This window comes from Xiphophorus couchianus, chromosome 1 (genome assembly GCF_001444195.1).
Source record: "Xiphophorus couchianus chromosome 1, X_couchianus-1.0, whole genome shotgun sequence".
Lineage (NCBI taxonomy): Eukaryota > Metazoa > Chordata > Actinopteri > Cyprinodontiformes > Poeciliidae > Xiphophorus > Xiphophorus couchianus.
In genome coordinates this window covers 8,362,618-8,380,112 of record NC_040228.1, presented here as the reverse complement: position 1 = coordinate 8,380,112, position 17,495 = coordinate 8,362,618, and the positions used below count along the sequence as shown (strand labels likewise).

The window sequence follows — 17,495 nt, the reverse complement described above, 5'->3', positions numbered from 1 at the left end:
CTGACCATCCTCTTCATCAGGCTGTCTTGGAACTGCAGAGTGTCTTCAGTCAGAGGTTTCTTCAGATTCGCTGTAATACAGACTGCTACAAGAGAGATTTCCTGCCAACAGCCATCACTATCTACAATAACTCTTGAAGACGTTGAATTAATGACTTACAACATTTAATTTCCCTTTGGGATCAATAAAGTGTTTTTGAACTGAATTTGAATGAAACAGATTTTCTCCAAACAAAAGAAATGTTACCCTGGTCCCTCCACCACAGTTAAAAATCCTGACATTTTTCTAGGAATTTAGACAGACTTTATTTTCATTCATTGGTACATTTAAAATGTACATATTGGGCAAAATGTCATTGCAAGGCTCCAATAATAATAATAAAATAAATAAGTAATAGAAAAGTATCAATATAAATATATATAATAAAAATATTAATAGTTTAGTAGTCTTATAGCATAAGGGGTGAAGCTGTTCTGGAATCTGGTTGTTCTACATTTGAAGCTGCTGACCCTTTGGCCAGAGGGCAGCATGGAGAATAAACCATGGTGAGGATGGAGAAGTGTTTTTTAATTCTCCTGAGCCACGGTCAGGCAGCGACTGGGAACAGCGTAGAGCAGGGGTCTCAAACTCCAGTCCTCAAGGGCCGCAGTCCTGCAACTTTTAGATGTGCCTCTGCTGCACCACACCTGAATAGAATAATTAGGTAATTAAGGCTCTGGAGAACTGATCTACACAAGGAGGAGGGAATTAAGCCATTTCTTTTATTGGAATTCTATAATAAGATATGGGAAGTGGGTATTTTACCTCTGGCATGGAAAGAAGCAATCATAGTTCCAATCTTAAAACCAGGTAAAGATCAGTCAAATCCAGCAAGTTACAGACCCATTGCTTTAACTTCTCATATTTGTAAAATAATGGAGAGAATGGTAAATGAAAGATTGAGCTATTTTGTTGAAAAGAGGGGATATTTATCAAAATGTCAAAGTGGATTTAGAAAAGGGAGAAGCACTATGGATCCTTTATTATGTTTAGAACATGAAATCAGAAAAGGGCACGTTAACAAGGAGAGTGTAGTGGCTGTTTTCTTTGATATAGAGAAAGCTTATGATATGATGTGGAAAGATGGATTTTTAATTAAATTGAAAAAAATGGGAATTAATGGATCAATGTTTTATTGGATAAAAGATTTTTTACAAGATAGATCAATACAAGTAAGAATAGGACAACAATTGTCAGAAAAGGTTTTTGTTGAGAATGGTACACCTCAGGGAAGTATAGTGAGTCCCTTGTTTTTTTCTATTATGATTAATGATATGTTTGACAATTTGGAAAGTGGAATGGGGTTTTCTTTATTTGCTGATGATGGAGCAATATGGAAGAGGGGGAAAAATTTAAAGTTTATTGTTAAAAAGATACAAGAAGCAATTAGTATTATAGAAGACTGGTCATTTAAATGGGGATTTAAAATTTCTATAGACAAAACAAAGACTTTATTTTTTACAAGGAAGAAAGCATCTGAAAATTTAAAACTGCAACTATATAATCGTGAATTAGAAAGGGTAAGGGAATTTAAGTTTTTGGGTTTATGGTTGGATGAAAAACTTACTTGGAAAAATCATATTCAAAAAGTAGTGAATAAATGTAAGAGAGTTTTAAATGTAATGAGGTGTTTGGTGGGAAGTGAATGGGGTGCTGAGAGGAAGGCATTGAAATCAATATATACTGGGTTAATAAGGTCTGTATTTGATTATGGAAGTATTGTATTTGGGTCAGCATCAGAAACACTATTAAAAAAATTAGATAGTATTCAGTATCAAGCCTTGAGGTTGTGTACAGGAGCAGTTAGAACAACTCCAACGTCAGCTTTGCTAATAGAAATGGGAGAGATGCCACTTAATCTCAGAAGATTACAGTTAAAGTCCAATTATTGGTGTAATTTAAAGGGCCATGATGGAAATCATCCATGTCAAGACATTTTAAAATCTAGTTGGGAAAAAGAAAAGAAGAAATTAAATTCTTTTGGATGGGAGATAGAAAATGTTATACAAGATTTTGGTTTATCTGATATAAACATTAGTCAAACAGTTCCTCTTTCACCAGTTTATCCGTCTCTATTTCATAATAAAGTTGTTGATTTAACTTTGTTGGAGAAAAGGAAAGGAGAAAACATTTCAGATCCATATTTGGTTCAATCATATTTAGACAGTAAGTACTATGGATATGTCCAAGTTTTTACAGATGCGTCTAAAAACTCAAATAGCAGTAATGGGGTATCTTTCATTGTTCCAGAATTCAAAGTTAAAAAATGTAAAAGAATTACTGATGGAGTATCAGTTTATACTGGAGAGATGATGGGAATTATTTTAGCTTTAGGATGGATTGAGGAAGTCCGTCCATTAAGAAGCATAGTATGCTCTGATTCAAGTTCTTCTTTATATTCATTAAAAAATAATCATGCTAATAGTAGACCGGATCTTTTATTAGAAATTCAGTTAATAACATATAGAATTCAAGCAATGGGGTTATTAGTTATATTTACATGGATACCATCACATATAGGAATAAGAGGGAATGAGTTGGCTGATAAATATGCGAAACTAGCTTCAAAATATAGTGATATTGATATATTAGTTCCATTTAGTAGAGAAGAAATCAAATCTATTATTAAACAAAAGGTTAAGGAAAGATGGCAGAGACAGTGGGAGGAAGATAGAACTGGTAGATGGATGTACAGTATTCAAAGAAAAGTTGGTGCAATGAGGAGAACGGGACGAAATAGAAAAGAGGAAACAGTTATATCTAGGTTGCGTTTTGGACATACAAGGTTAAACAGTAATTTATTTAAAATAGGAAAACATCGAACTGGAAGTTGTGATTTTTGTGGTCAAGAAGAGACAGTAAAACATGTTTTGTTGTTCTGTACCAAATATTCTGTTGAGAGAAGGAAATTAGTTAGCCGGTTACAAGAAAATAAATTACAGTTAAATTTACAAGATATTTTGGGAAAAATTTCTAATTCTAAAGATATAAGTTATTTAATTAATTATCTTAAGAAAACAAAATTGATAGAAAAGATTTAAGTGTTGTTATTTTATTATTATTATTATTTTTATTTATTTTTTTTATTTTATTGTTTTGTTTTGTTTTGAGGGGGGTGTATATAGTTAGCGTCCCGATCCACACTCCATTCCAGTAGATGGCGGTAATGCACATCTAAAAGTTGTTTGCCAACCGCCATAAAAAAAGGAAAAGAAGAAGAAGAAGAAGAATTAAGCCATTTCATTCCAGTGTTTTGTACCTGTGACACATCTAAAAACTGCAGGACAGCGGCTCTTGAGGACTGGTGTTTGAGACCCCTGGGGTAGAGGATATAAGGAAGCTCAGTCCCAATGATTCTCTCTGCTGTCCACACCTGTTTCTCTATACGTTGCCAGCCAGAGGTGTTACACACTCCAAACCAAACCGGGATGCTGCTAATCAGCAGGTTCTTTATCTATAGAAAGTGGTGAGGATGGGAGGGGGGAGGTTTGCTCTTCTCAGCCGATGTAAATCGGACCAGGTCAAACTGTCGGTGATCTGTATCTCCAGGAGTTTATTGCTGCTGACCTGCTCCACTGTGGCACCATTGATGAGGAGGGGTGTGATTTTTCCTCAACTCAGCAACAATTTCTTTCGTTTTGTCGACATTCAGGATTGGTTTGCTTGAATCGCACGCACCAGGTGTTTCCATAGACTAACAAAAAGATCATAGCATTTCAAAACAAAACTGATTGCATTTTACAATTGACATTAATGACACTTCTGCAAAATTCAGTCCAATTGTAATTATGTTAGAGCCTAAATGCATAGTAAGCAATGCTGTTCAGACTGGTCAAATTTAAGAAAAACACCCCATAAACTAAACAATTTAGATGTATTAGAAACACACCGTCTTTTTATTATTATTCTTAATTTTTTTTATTGTTTTTGAACAAAAATCAAGGTATCCAAGGAAACCAGACATGCTTTTCTTTGCATTTTCCAAGAAATTTAATTTAGGACTCGCTGCCAAAATGAACAATAAGATCATCTTAAACCAGAAACGTCTTAAATCACTTAAATATTTAACAAATTAGCCAACCAAATTGACTCAATTGAAACATGATTTGATTTTTAAGCACACCAAATAACTGAAAACCCATTATATTTTTTAAAAATAGTTCTAAAGTATTCAACTTATGTCATATATTTTAACAAGGTATCCATGGAGACCAAACATGTTTTTCAGGGCATTTTTTATAAAGGGCGACAAATGTCAGCATTGGACACAAAACAGCAACTGATCTTCTTTAACAGGTGTGAGAGACTGGCTCATCTGTCTGAGCTCACTGGACCACCGTGAAACAATGACAGATATAACCACCATATTTCAGGGGTCTACTCTGATGATGATTCTCTTGGGTAAGTACTAACATGCTTTTCTACTGCTGATTATCCTGTGATTTCTTATTGTTGTGTAGCAGGATGAAGCCTGCCCCAAGATTGAGGACACCTGGCACCTAATTACCTCAGTGGGTGTGGAGCATAAAGGCAGACTCTCTCAGCTGCTTTCTTCATGCCTGCATTTGGTCGCATTTCAGTAGGAAGGTCGCTTGGTTACCTTGCAGTGGTCAAAACTCAAAACTCTGAAATCAGGCAGTTCAATAAAAAAAAATACATACCCGTTTTACGTTGCCAAGATGAACTGGGGAGGGTATATTACAACCACACCTCAGTACCAAACAGGAGATTTCAGGCAGCTTCTAAATTTAAGCAATTTGAATTAACCAACTAAAATTGCTTATACAGAAGGAGAAACATTACTTACTGATTTCAGAGTTTTGACCACTGCAAGGTAACCAAGCGACCTTCCTACTGAAATGCGACCAAGTGCAGGCATGAAGAAAGCAGGTGAGAGAGTCTGCCTTTATGCCAGTTGTATATTTGGGGCAGAATTGCTGCTGGAGGTTAGTAGTTAAACTGGCATATAAACAAGCCAGGTTACCATGGCGTGTTTAACTCAGATTAGTTAAAGCATATTTTAGATGTGACATCTTTATAGCTATTTAAATGCTCAATATCTTTTTAATGCATTTTCTTCTGACACTATTGAAGTGTAGCTGAAGTTTGAATATGAACTGATTTGTCGGTCACAGCTCAACATTTGCTTCTTCATGAGAGAACGGGGGAACGGCAGTGTGGCAATGCTCAGTAAATATTGTTCCTCTAGTTAGTTTCTCTGTCCCTAGATATGCAGGGTATTGCTTTGCCTGCAGACGTTTTGCTTAATCAAAACTAGTTTATTCATGTTAAAACGTGGAAATAGCTATTGGAAAGACTTCAATGCATCTGCCAAGTCAGTTGGACACATAGGGTACCCAAAAAATGTACTCTAGTAAAAGTAACGCTACCTCAACATATTTTTACTAAAGTAAAAGTAAAAAGTATCCATCCAAGATACTGAAGATTAAAAAGTAAACAGTAGAAAGAGACGGCTTTAGTATGATTTATCATTCAGGAATTATGTCATCAGACTAAAAACAGACTGTCATGAAAATTCTGGTATTTCATAAACTAAAGTTTGAAAAGTTTTGGGTCATGACCGAAAGAACAAGATCGCGGATACAAGCGGCCGAAATGGGTTTTCTCCGTAGGGTGGCTGGGCTCTCCCTTAGAGATAGGGTGAGAAGCTCAGTCATCCCGGAGGGACTCCGAGTAGAGCCGCTGCTCCTTCACATCGAGAGGAGCCAGTTGAGGTGGCTTGGGCATCTGGTCAGGATGCCTCCTGGACGCCTCCCTGGTGAGGTGTTCCGGGCACGTCCCACCGGCAGGAGGCCCCGGGGAAGACCCAGGACACGCTGGAGGGACTATGTCTCTCGGCTGGCCTGGAAACGCCTCGGGATTCCCCCGGAAGAGCTGGAAGAAGTGGCTGGGGAGAGGGAAGTCTGGGCCTCCCTTCTAAAGCTGTATTTACTTACTGGGCGGGTTCATCTAGGAGGTCCAGCATTGCCACGCCGCTGCCTCCCAGTGTAGTTTCGACATCTGCCACTGACTCACACATGAGCCACTGGACCTATTGAACTGCGACTGTCCTTCCCCTTCAGCAGACATTTAATTCATTGTAAACTTAACTGAACTTTAACTTTGGGTGCTTAAACATCGCCTGGAGAAAGTTCTGTGGCTCATTTACTCCACTCTGCTGGGCTGCTGACAGACTGCCTTATCAATTGACTTTCAAGGCGAGATCGCTTCGCCCCATGCAGAAATGGAGCATACTTCCTACAAACAAACACGGTCATAAGGTGAAGGCTGTGAAGCTCACAGCGTTACCTGTGACATTTGCTGAGGCATTTTTTGACTCATTAGCCAACATTACAGCAAAGAGGATAGGCAAAGTATTTCAAAGAAGTCACGCGATAGGTCTGTTAAGTAATTTGGGAAACCACAGAGAAATTTATGTTAAAGTCCAAGCAGTGGAGGTTTCTGATATGGGCGACATGGGCAACTTTCTAGGCCTGCATCTGGTGTGTCCGAATTGACGGGCCGCGTCCTTCGAAGGCCGGATTTGTAGGCCTTTATGAACTGTGAACTGTGACCTTTATGAACCCATAAAGGAAATATGAGGAGGAGGGGGGGGGGGTGAATTTTCTTTATTTGTTGTATATTCAGTATCAATATTCAACATATTTGGCAATATGATGTTTTTTTTTTGGTCTCTGGTGGATGTTGAATGTCATTTTTGTTTCTTCATTGTCATGGTACAATATAAAAGTTTAAATGTGATGATTTTCATTTTGTTTTTATCAAATAAAAATTGTCAGCAGTCCAGCTGCTAAGCACTCAGACATCCTTTGCACTCACAATTTGTGGGACATGCTGCAGATGAAATAATCTGTAGCACCTTGTTGGGCTTTAGAGCCAGAGCATCCAGACATAACGATGTTGGATCAGATGTCTTTATATGGAGTGAGCCTCAAAAACTCAAGTGTTTGTTTTTTAAATGTCATAATTTAGTTTGTTGTATTAAGGCATTTTTACACGTTTTGTCTAATATTGATCAGCACAACAATACTATACACAATAAACTGAAAAAAACTTTGAAAAGCATGTCTACGAAATATATAATTTATCATTTACATTAAAACACTCCCAATTGTGTCTTATGGCTGTTATAAAGTATACCATAGATAAGGTTGATGTTTTTTTTTACATACATATTATCTCTGTCATTTTTTCCCCCCCACAGGGTTAGGCACTGGGTTTATGCTGAAGTATCGTTTTCCTATAAGTAAAACAACAGAAAGGTTGATTGACATGGTAGGAGATGTGCTTCTAAACCTGCTCCAGATGTTCGCTGTACCCCTCATTGTGACCAGCGTGATTTCAGGCAAGCTAAATATGAATCTAGATACTCACCTTTTCTGGATACTCTGTGTAAATGTTGCTCAAACTCACCACTTATTTCTTGAGACTAAAACGTGTCCAAAGATGAAGATCAGTTAGGACATTTGGACTTTCACTTGGACAGTCATGAACTGGTGTGTTGTCTTGCTCTTTGCTCTGGCACCAGGTGAACTTGTGGCTCTCATCTCTTTTCTCAGGCGTAACTGCATTAAACAGCAAATTGTCTGGGAAAACAGCTTTCTACATAATAATCTACGTTTGTGGCACTACCACTCTGGCTGTAATTGTCGGTAACTTTTAGCAGTTTGTAATATAGGTACATTAAGACCGCCACAGTGTGTATTGTGTAATTGCTTTTAACATCTTGCCTGGGCCTGTGTCGCAGGAATGATTCTAGTGCTCACGCTTGAGCCTGGTGGGGACACGAAAGGAGAAGAGTCCAAATTGCGTGTCCCAGAATACGCTATGCATTTCGTTTTCATGGATATTATTAGGTGAGAGAATAAATGTTTAGAAAAAATTCCTGCTTATAGTTTTCTACATAGATAGCTATGTAGAAAACTACATAGTTATAAGCTATTTTTACTTACTCTAGATAAGTAAAAATAGAGATTTTTATTGTGTCTGATAACTATCAAAACTAGCTTGGTTTATGTAAATTATGATATGAAATTCATAATTTGAAACTCCTTAGGTGAAACTCATAGTGGTGAAAATAATATTCTCATGTTTTTTTGTCCTTAACGTTTACAAGGTCAGTTTTTTTCTGACTCTCCTTTGTCTCGCATAGGAACATGGTTCCAGAGAGCTTCGTTCAGGCCTTCTTCGAGCATGTATGTTTTTATCCAGCTCCACAACTCGGTGTGTAGCTTTCCATGTTGGGTTTGGAAAGTTTCCAAACAGTTTCTATTTTTCCCCAGTACCAGACAAAGGTTGTTAAGGTCAGTCTAATAGACAATACCATCGTCTCTGGATCAGTGAGTATTTTCTTCTGATATTTGTTTTTATTCTGGAGCACTTTCCAAAGGTCTTTATAACCCTTGAGATTTTTCACACGTCACATCACAACCACAAACTCCAATATATTTTGTTTCAGTTTAAAGTCGTCAACGAACACAAAGGAGTACTTGATAGTGAGGAGGAAGATAAAGGATGGGTTGCATTAAATTTCTTCTAAATTAAGACCTGAAAGGAGAAGTAGTGTTTATTTTCAACACACATGAGGGCAGTTGTGCCATTCTGCTGCAATCATTGGACAGGAGGAGGGGCACATCACAGAGCACTGAGACAAACAACCAGGCTAACACTCATACCCACTGGTTAAGACAAGACCAGTTAACCCAACAGTAATGGTTTTTGGGAAATAGAAGGAAACCAACTTTCACATCTTGCCAAAAATTTTCTGATCTATTTAGGGCTGGGTTTGACTACATGGATCCAATAGATGGTTATGCTTTCACCTAAACCATTCCATTGTAGATTAGGTTGTATGTTTAGAGTGTCTGTTCTACTGCAAGTGGAAGATCTGTTCCAATTTTCATCTTCGATTGTTTTAGATTTAGCTCCATCCATCTTCCCATAAAACGTCTGAGCGGCTTTCCTGCCTCTGCAGAAGGAAAGCAAATTAGCACACGGTAGTGTACAGGGCTACTGAAGAGGTTACAGAAAGTTTACTAAATACACAACTTTTAAGGTTGTCGCAAAAATCGCAAAAAAAATTGCTCAACGGCGCCAACTAGCAATTTTCTGTTGACACAATGGTATGAACGTATTTCATCGTAGAGACATGAAATTTGGTAGACTTGTAGAGCTCACCAAAAGACTCAGAACTTACATTTAATGTTATAAGCCAACTATCACAGGAAGTCGGCCATTTTGTATTGAAGGTCCATTTTTTACCTCGATTTTGACGTTTACAGCCTTCGTATTTGATCGAACTCCTCCTAGGGATTTCGACTGATCGGCTTCAAACTTGGTCAGTCTGATCATAAGGCATGTCTGATTTAAAGTTATCAAATTGGTGAGTTTTGGAGCATGTTGAAGGGGGGTTAGCAGGGATCAAAGTTCACCTACTCGCCATGAAACACGAAACTCTTATATTTCCTATACAAAAACACATAGAGGGACCAAACTTTCAGTGATTGATCGTCATCGGGTGCCCTACAATACCTTATGGTCAAATGATGACATCACTTAGGCCACGCCCCCTCAGAACAGGAAGTGTCATGTTTTACTGTGAACGGTCGCTATCTTAGCCCTTTGACCTAATCAACATGAAACTGTGTCCAGAGACAGAAGACATGTTGGTGTGTTGAGGATTCCAACCCTGACCGGCTTTGACATAGCAGGTGGGCGTGGCGGCGTGGCGAAGTGACCTGTAACGCCGTTGCCATACGTTTGGCTCTGAATTCCACAATTTCGGGCCCAGCTGCACCAAACTCACTAGGATGGATCCTTATCCACCCACCAACAGGAATTCATAACAAAATTTGGTGGGCGTGGCCTAATTTCTCTATAGCGACCCCTAGAGTATTTTAAATGAACAGCCCCAAGCCATGCTTTAACCTAGAATTACGAAACTTGGTACACATGTATATCTTGTCAGGACGTACAAAAAAGTCTCTTAGAGCCATGCTCTAAACCCAACAGGAAGTCGGCCATTTTAGATTGAATTTCAGATTTGGACCGCGATTTTGACGTTTACAGCCTTCGTATTTGATCGAACTCCTCCTAGGGATTTTGATTGATCGGCTTCAAACTCGGTCAGTCTGATCATAAGGCATGTTTGATTTAAAGTTATCAAAACGGTGGCTGTAAGAGCTTGCTGAAGGGGGGTTACCAGGGGTCAAAGTTCACCTACTCGCCATGAAACACGAAACTCTTATATATCCTGCACAGAAACTCACAGAGACACCAAACTTTGAGTTATTGATCATCATTAGGTGTCTTAAAAGTCCCTGTGGTGAAATTATGACATCGCTTAGGCCACGCCCCCTGAGAACAGGAAGTGTCATGTTTTACTGTGAACGGTCGCTATCTTAGCCCTTTGACCTAATCAACATGAAACTGTGTCCAGAGACAGAAGACATGTTGGTGTGTTGTGGATTGAAGCCCCGACTGGCTGCGATAAAGCAGGTGGGCATGGCGGCGTTGCGAACGCCGTTGAATTTCGTTTGGCTCTGAATTCCACAGTTTCGGGCTGAGCTGCTCCAAACTCACTAGAATGCATCCTTATCCATCCCCGAACAGGAATCCACAGCGAAATTTCGAGGGCGTGGCCTAATTTCTCTACATGGCCCCGTAGAATATTTTAAAAAATCAGCCCCAAGACATGCTTTAACTTAGAATTACGAAACTTGGTTCACATGTGTATCTTGTCAGGACGTACAAAAAAGTCTCTTGGAGCCATGCTCTAAACCCAACAGGAGGTCGGCCATTTTGGATTGAAGTTCGAATTTTGACCCTGATTTTGATGTTTACAGCCTTTGCATTTGATCGAACTCCTCCTAGGGATTTCGATTGATCGGCTTCAAACTCGGTCATTCTGATCATAAGGCATGTCCGATTCAAAGTTATCAATATGGTGAGATTTGAACAGGTGGAAGGGGGGTTAGCAAGGCTCAAAGTTCCCCTGTGATCGACTGTGTAATATGTAATTACAAAGGGGATCCTTGTCATGTGTAGGGCAATGCTGCCCTCTGGTGTCGAATTACTTAAATAATGAAACTATTTCAGTAATTCGACACAAGAGGGCAGCATTGCCCTACGGAATGACAGTTCAATGTTGTAATGAAGAGGAAAAAATTAAAAATTTGTATTTCAAACACAAAAACTCACAGAGACACCAAACTTTCAGTTATTGATCATCATCGGGTGTCCAATAATATCCAATGGTCAAATGATGACATCACTTAGGCCACGCCCCCTGACAACAGGAAGTCTCATATTTTACTGTGTACGGTCGATAGCTTCTGCACCAAACTTGGCCTGATTGATACTGGTGGGATGCCCGTCGGACCTACGTCATTATATTATGACGTCATCTAAGCCCCGCCCCCTCAGAACAGGAAGTGCCGTTTTTTTCCTTGGAAAGCTCTGTTTATGGCTCTTTTGACCTAATCAAGATGATTCGGATGATAAACTCTGTCAATGCTTGCTGCTGGCTGAACCGTGTGGGCGTGGCCAAATGGCGAATATCAGTCCCTCGCCATATTCATACATTTGGCTCTAATTCACACATGGATCATCCGATTAGCGCCAAACTGGATATGTATGACCTTTGTTGACCTCTAAAGAGCCCAACGGGTTTGAGATGTAATTTGAATCCACTGCGCCCCCTAAGTTGATACATCGGCTATATCTCCTCGATGCATCGACCGATCTGCACCAGATTTTTTGACAGTCGTCTGGGAGCGCTGCCGAACTCATTCACGCGTGTCGCCCGGTGGACGGGCGGGGAAAATGGGCGACAGCTTCTGCGGTGGCTGGCGGGCGGCGGTGCTGGAAACTGCAGCAGAGCTTCTGCGGTGGCGAGCGGGCTGCGGCTCTGGAAAACGTGCGAGAGCTTCTGCGGTGGCTGGAACCCCCGAGGTGGCCAATAGGCCGGAGCGGCGCTTGCTGCGAGGGCCGCCCGAGGCTGCTTGCAGCTTTAATTTTTTATTATCCTTTTTATATGTAAAGTTTTTTTAACCCTTGAATTTCCTTCTTTTCACTTCACAACTATGCAATATTTTGGATTGGTCATTCACAAAATAAATCCAAATAAAATACATCAAAGTTTAAGCCTTTAGTGCGACTTATTGCAGAAAAGTGATATGCATTGTCCAACAAGGTGCTGTACTGCTACAAAACTGCTCCTACAGAGTTACAGCCAGCATATTTGTGTTTCTAGGGGCAAAATGACACAGAGATGCAAATGAAGGGCGGTTATGTTGATGGAGCCAACATGCTAGGACTGATCATCTGGTCTTTCACCATTGGCATTTTGTTAAACAAGGTGGGACCCCGGGCAAAAGCCACTGTGAAGGCCGCTAGAGAAATGAACGATGTAATAAAAATCATATTCAAGTATATCCTGTGGTAAGATCAAACAGTACATAATTTCACTCTTTCATAAAATTTGATTCTTTTTCAATGTAAAGACATTCCGTTAATTAGTTCAGGTCAAGCACAAGAGTAAATCATCAGTACTGCATGATTGAAATGTGGTTTCAGTTTTTGTATGTACATAGGACAGCAGTTTCCTTTCTTAACAAACAGTTGGTTTTATTTAATCTTGTTTATTTTTACTACTTTTTGTTTCAGGTACATGCCCATTGGAATTTATTTCTTGATGATAGGCCACGTGTTGGAGACTGAAGACTGGAAATCTGTCATTAAAGTTGGAAAGCTTATAGTGGTGCTATTTCTAGGGTATGTCCACTGTGTCTGTTTCAGCTTTGGTGCCAAATTAACCATTGCTCCTGAGATACTGAACTCTAACTAAGAAGGAAAGACATTGCGTTGAATGTATTTACAAAGCATCATGTACATCATGTTATGGAATGTTTCTTTTCATCAGAGACAGGAACGCTAGCCAGAGTTCATGGAAAGCAGGCTAAGGTTTGACCTTCATACAGCTCAATCCTGAAAGAAAATACGTTAGAGGCAGCAAAGCCTTTAGACTGTGTCAAGAACCAACACAACGTCGCTAAACCTGCAGCTAGAGAGGATTGAAAGCTTTACATTACAGCTTATTCATGTGCTAGAATTGCCTAGTCAAAGTACAGACTTACAGTATATTCATTAGATAATCCGTGGCAATTTGTGAAGCTTATGCTATTTTGCAAAGAAGAATGTGACAAATATTGGCTCTGTGAACGAGCAAAGCTAGTGGAAACAATCCCCCAAACACAATGAACTGTGGTTTTACCATGACAAAATATATAAAAGTGTCAAAGTTGAAGGTCAGTGAATAGTTTTGCTTTGGATGGCTTTAACACTGAGCATGACTTTGTTGTCTCTTTCAGGTTTGCAATTCACTCCTTCGTCACTCTTCCCTTGATTTACTTTGCTTTCACCAGAAAGAACCCTTTTCTGGTCTTCCGGCATGTCAACAAGGCTTTGCTAAATGCAGTTACCATGGCATCCAGGTGAGATGTTTAGTTTGTTTGTTGTCAAAGATTGACACTTTTCTTGTGTACATATAAATGGTGCACCAATAAAGGATGTGCTTTTTGCCAAAGCTCTGCCACTCTGCCTATCACCCTTCAATGCTGTGAAGAGAACATGAAGGTCGATGTGAGATTCTGCCGTCTCATGTTGCCCATCGTCTCCACCATCAACATGAATGGGATGGCGATCTACGAAGTGATCGCTGCCATCTTTGTTGCCGAGCTATCTCACATGAACCTGGATGCCGGCTATATAATCTCCATTGGGTAAGCTGCTTCCTACATGTGGCTGGAATTGAGAAAATGTGAATCCTGGGATTGCTAAAAGGAAAGGCTTCGATACAGCTGTGTGTTGTAGTTGAGATAGAAATCTTCATGAAAGCTGTCCTTGGTTTGCAGTTTGACTAGTGCTGTTGCCAGCTTTGGAGCTGCAGGTGTCCCAATGATGGGACCTGCGAGCACCGTCATGGTTCTGACAGCTGTGGGACTGCCAGCGAAGCATGTCTCCATTCTGATGGTCTTTGAGTGGTTTGTGTAAGTTCAACCTGATGTTCACAGATCATTACTCTTGTTCAAAACAGTACTTTAATTAAACTGTCCAGTCATTCTTGATGGGGTTATGCTGGTTTGCTATGAGAAAGCTTATCTTTGACAAAGACTTGATGTTTAACTTGCAAAACAAGGGTTTTAGGATCCCTTACTTGTGTAGAGAGCATGTATAGCAATGATTGATTAAATTACCCTGTGAGATGGGTGTGGTTAACAGGAATGGCATGAGCTGGAGAAGAGCCGGTACAGCTGTCTGTTGGAGAGTGAGGAAGAGAAAACTTTCAAGAAAAACATAGTTGAATCTGACAGCAGGTTTCTTATCTTCTTCTGTACTCTTCAGAGACCATTTCGCCACCATGGTGAATGTACTGGGTGACTGCTTTGGTGTAGGTCTCATCAATCATCTGTGCCAGGAGGAGCTGAAAGACATGGACAATGACAAAGGGTACATTAAATTATAAAATTATCTTTTCATTTCAAAAGACACACAACGTTGGCAAAAGTATTAGCTTCCCAATCCAAATCATTGAATTCAGGGGTTACAGTGGCCTTCATACATGGCTACAGGTGTATGAAATCCAGCACTGGGGCTGAACAAATAGGTCACTCTCAGAAGAAACTGTGAATTTGAGCATGGTACCATGATAGGATACCACCTGATTCATTATTTGGTACCGTTCACCAGAAGCCAGACTCAGCCCATTTGCTTTAGTAAAAGAAACTCCTAATGCTTCATCACACCAAGGCATTTTTGCGTATTTCAAACTCCCAACACTGTGGGAACACTTGAAATTGGCTTCTGTCTGTTCTCACAAGACTGTGCACAAAGCAGGTTCCATAACATAGATGAGGAAGTTTGGGGTAGAAGACCTTTACGGGTTTGCTCAAACCATATGAAACCGCATGGATTGAGATTAGGATGCTGCTCAGATATGTGTGTGTGTGAAGGTAGACAAGTGAATACTTTGTCAACATTGTGTACATCTCTTTCTGAGTATGTTAATGCTCTGTGCATTATTCACTCTCTTGACCCGCATAACAATGATCTGAAAAGCGCTCAGGATATCTCCAGTTTGTAGTGCTATCCTTTGAAATATTTAATCAAATATTGCGACAAATTCTGGTGAAAATAAATCTGGAAAGTAGATTGTTATAAGTCATTTCCACCAAGTGGTAAGATATGAGGTACTTTAGCCACAGTTTGTCCAGATCGATATTGACCATGTTTTTTTCCATTTTGCCTGTTAGCATTCGTTCCATCAGTCAGCTTGAGTTGGACTTGTTATGTTTGGAGCCTAAAGACAAGGCCAACCCCTCCCCCTCCTCCACCCCTTCAAGATCCATTTCACCTAAGTGAGGGGATCATCTCAGCACCATATTAACACCAACAAGCTGAAACCTCAGGATTGGGACGTCAACATCCTGTGTTGTCTGAGCTGATCATTTCCTCATTTGCATACGTTTCCAGTAGGATGGTGCCAGTTTATTCATTTGTATTTAACTTCTCTAGGTTTTCCATTTTTCATAACTTTTAAAGGGTCTACCTCCTTAATGTATTCATCTTTAAGTTATTGTTATTGTTATGTTTTTGAAGATAATTCATCTTTGCTAGATGTTATTGTTGTTATTTTTCCTGTAGAGTATTTACTATGTTTTGTCCTTACTGAAATACTTCTCCAGTGTTTCCTCAATAAACAACACCTACTGCCACATTTCCTCATCTTCTAAAACTCATTTTCTTAATCCTCATACATAAATAATTACTTGTTTTATTTGTTTTCTTGATTTGATTATATAGATCATTTCATTGTGTGTCTAGTGGTTAAATGCCTGTCTTTCTGTTGTAACCTCTGTAATTTTGAGCTAAACTTCAGTGTAAGACAACTGCTCTACATACAAAGTTGATACAATAATACTTTGTAAATAAAGCCCTTTGTGTTTTAGGAACAAATTTACTGCTTTCATTTTGAAAATAATTTAATTGAATATAATTTTCATTTTTATGAATGAACGTATGAACATTGCATGAAATCATTTCTTGAGATGAACTTATCTTAATAAATTGTCAGTCAATCTGCTGCTGTTCTAGAATAATTTTTATAGTATAAGTAATTTATGAGAGCATTCACATTGGTAAAAACAGTCTTTGACCAGCAGAGGGCGCTGTTTGCAATAAAGTACCTCTTATAAAAAGGCAGAAGCTTACAGGATGACTCTAACTAAATCGCTACAGAATCTCCTCTATTGCAACTATCATATTATTTCATAAGAATTGTTCAAATGTTAATGTAAACATGATGTTTGCCATATGTATCTTTCAAAATCCCCTCTTTTCAGAAATACCACCGGCCACAAAAATCCTACACGGTGTTAACTTTTCAAGATAAATGCCACGCCTAACTACTTATTGCTTAAGTTTTTTTTTTCTTGTTCTTTTTGTCTGTTGAACATGTTTTAAACAAAAATTGCTTCTTGCTAACGAGATTAATGAGAAGCTAATTCTTCTAATTAAATCCTGTCAGATTTCTAGAATCGGAATTTTAAGAGGGTTTCCGTTTTCCAAGCAACTACTGAACAGATGTAAAAATATTTTTTGGTGTGCATAAGTCCTCTTTGGATCAAGGAATCCAATGGAGCCATTTTTCAAACATGTTAGCACGGGACCGAGACAGTGATGAGTCTTTGTAAACTCAATTCAGTTACGCGCGCACACAACCAGGTGACACTGGTGGCATCTCTGCTGTGCAACTCAGCATGGAGTTTAGTGTCGACTTATTTTGCTACCTTTAGGCTGTAATGTTAGACATTTAGTTGTGGGAACCAAATTTACCAAATGTACCTGTAGATCAGACTGTCTAGGTCTGAGCATCAAAATGCATGACTTGTTCTCACATATTAATCAGACATGTATTTACCCTTATCAGTGTTTACTATTCAATTTACAGAAATCTAAGTTTGTAACATTTAATACACTGTGTTAGAAAACAATTGTTTTGTCCTAAAACTTTTATTGAATGAGAAACATTAACGAAAATGAACTAATGTCACAAAAATGTAATCCATTCAGTCAGGAGACCGGATTTCTCTTAGTCAAATTAGAATTAAAACCTAAGCTGAGAAGAATGGAGGTCATTTTTGGATTCAGCGGTGCAAAATAATCCTAATTCAGTAGACAAAAACATAGACAAGTTCCAAAAAAAACATTTTTTGTCACCCGGTGTAATTTTTGATTAGTCTTTTGTTTTAATTATCTTTTGTTTTATCTGAAATGCTGCCAAACTTGTGGTGTAACTTATGCACAGTTTTTACTCCATGGTGTTGTTTATTTTTAAGCAGTTATAAGGCACAGTGGTGTGCAAGGCCACTACAAGA

The 17,495-nt window shown here is 39.0% G+C and overlaps 1 protein-coding gene across 1 annotated transcript; it reads left to right on the top strand.

Moving 5' to 3' along the window:
* Positions 1 to 4,251: 4,251 nt before the first annotated feature.
* LOC114143409 (excitatory amino acid transporter 3-like) lies at positions 4,252 to 15,835 on the top strand. The gene is made up of 13 exons (XM_028015464.1): positions 4,252 to 4,440; positions 7,265 to 7,405; positions 7,620 to 7,712; positions 7,808 to 7,916; positions 8,213 to 8,255; positions 8,343 to 8,399; positions 12,314 to 12,501; positions 12,727 to 12,834; positions 13,431 to 13,553; positions 13,647 to 13,841; positions 13,974 to 14,108; positions 14,464 to 14,568; positions 15,372 to 15,835. The coding sequence occupies exons 1-13, from the start codon at positions 4,386 to 4,388 to the stop codon at positions 15,478 to 15,480; spliced, it is 1,461 nt and encodes a 486-aa protein (XP_027871265.1). The 5' UTR covers positions 4,252 to 4,385; the 3' UTR covers positions 15,481 to 15,835.
* Positions 15,836 to 17,495: the final 1,660 nt, after the last annotated feature.

What these genes read in the sequence shown, in the direction of transcription:
- LOC114143409 (XM_028015464.1), top strand. Translation starts at nt 4,386, where the DNA reads ATGACAGATATAACCACCATATTTCAGGGGTCTACTCTGATGATGATT. An exon ending in ATACCATCGTCTCTGGATCA is followed by an intron (nt 8,400 to 12,313) that starts GTGAGTATTTTC and finishes TTGTGTTTCTAG; the next exon opens with GGGCAAAATGACACAGAGAT. An exon ending in GACATGGACAATGACAAAGG is followed by an intron (nt 14,569 to 15,371) that starts GTACATTAAATT and finishes TTTGCCTGTTAG; the next exon opens with CATTCGTTCCATCAGTCAGC.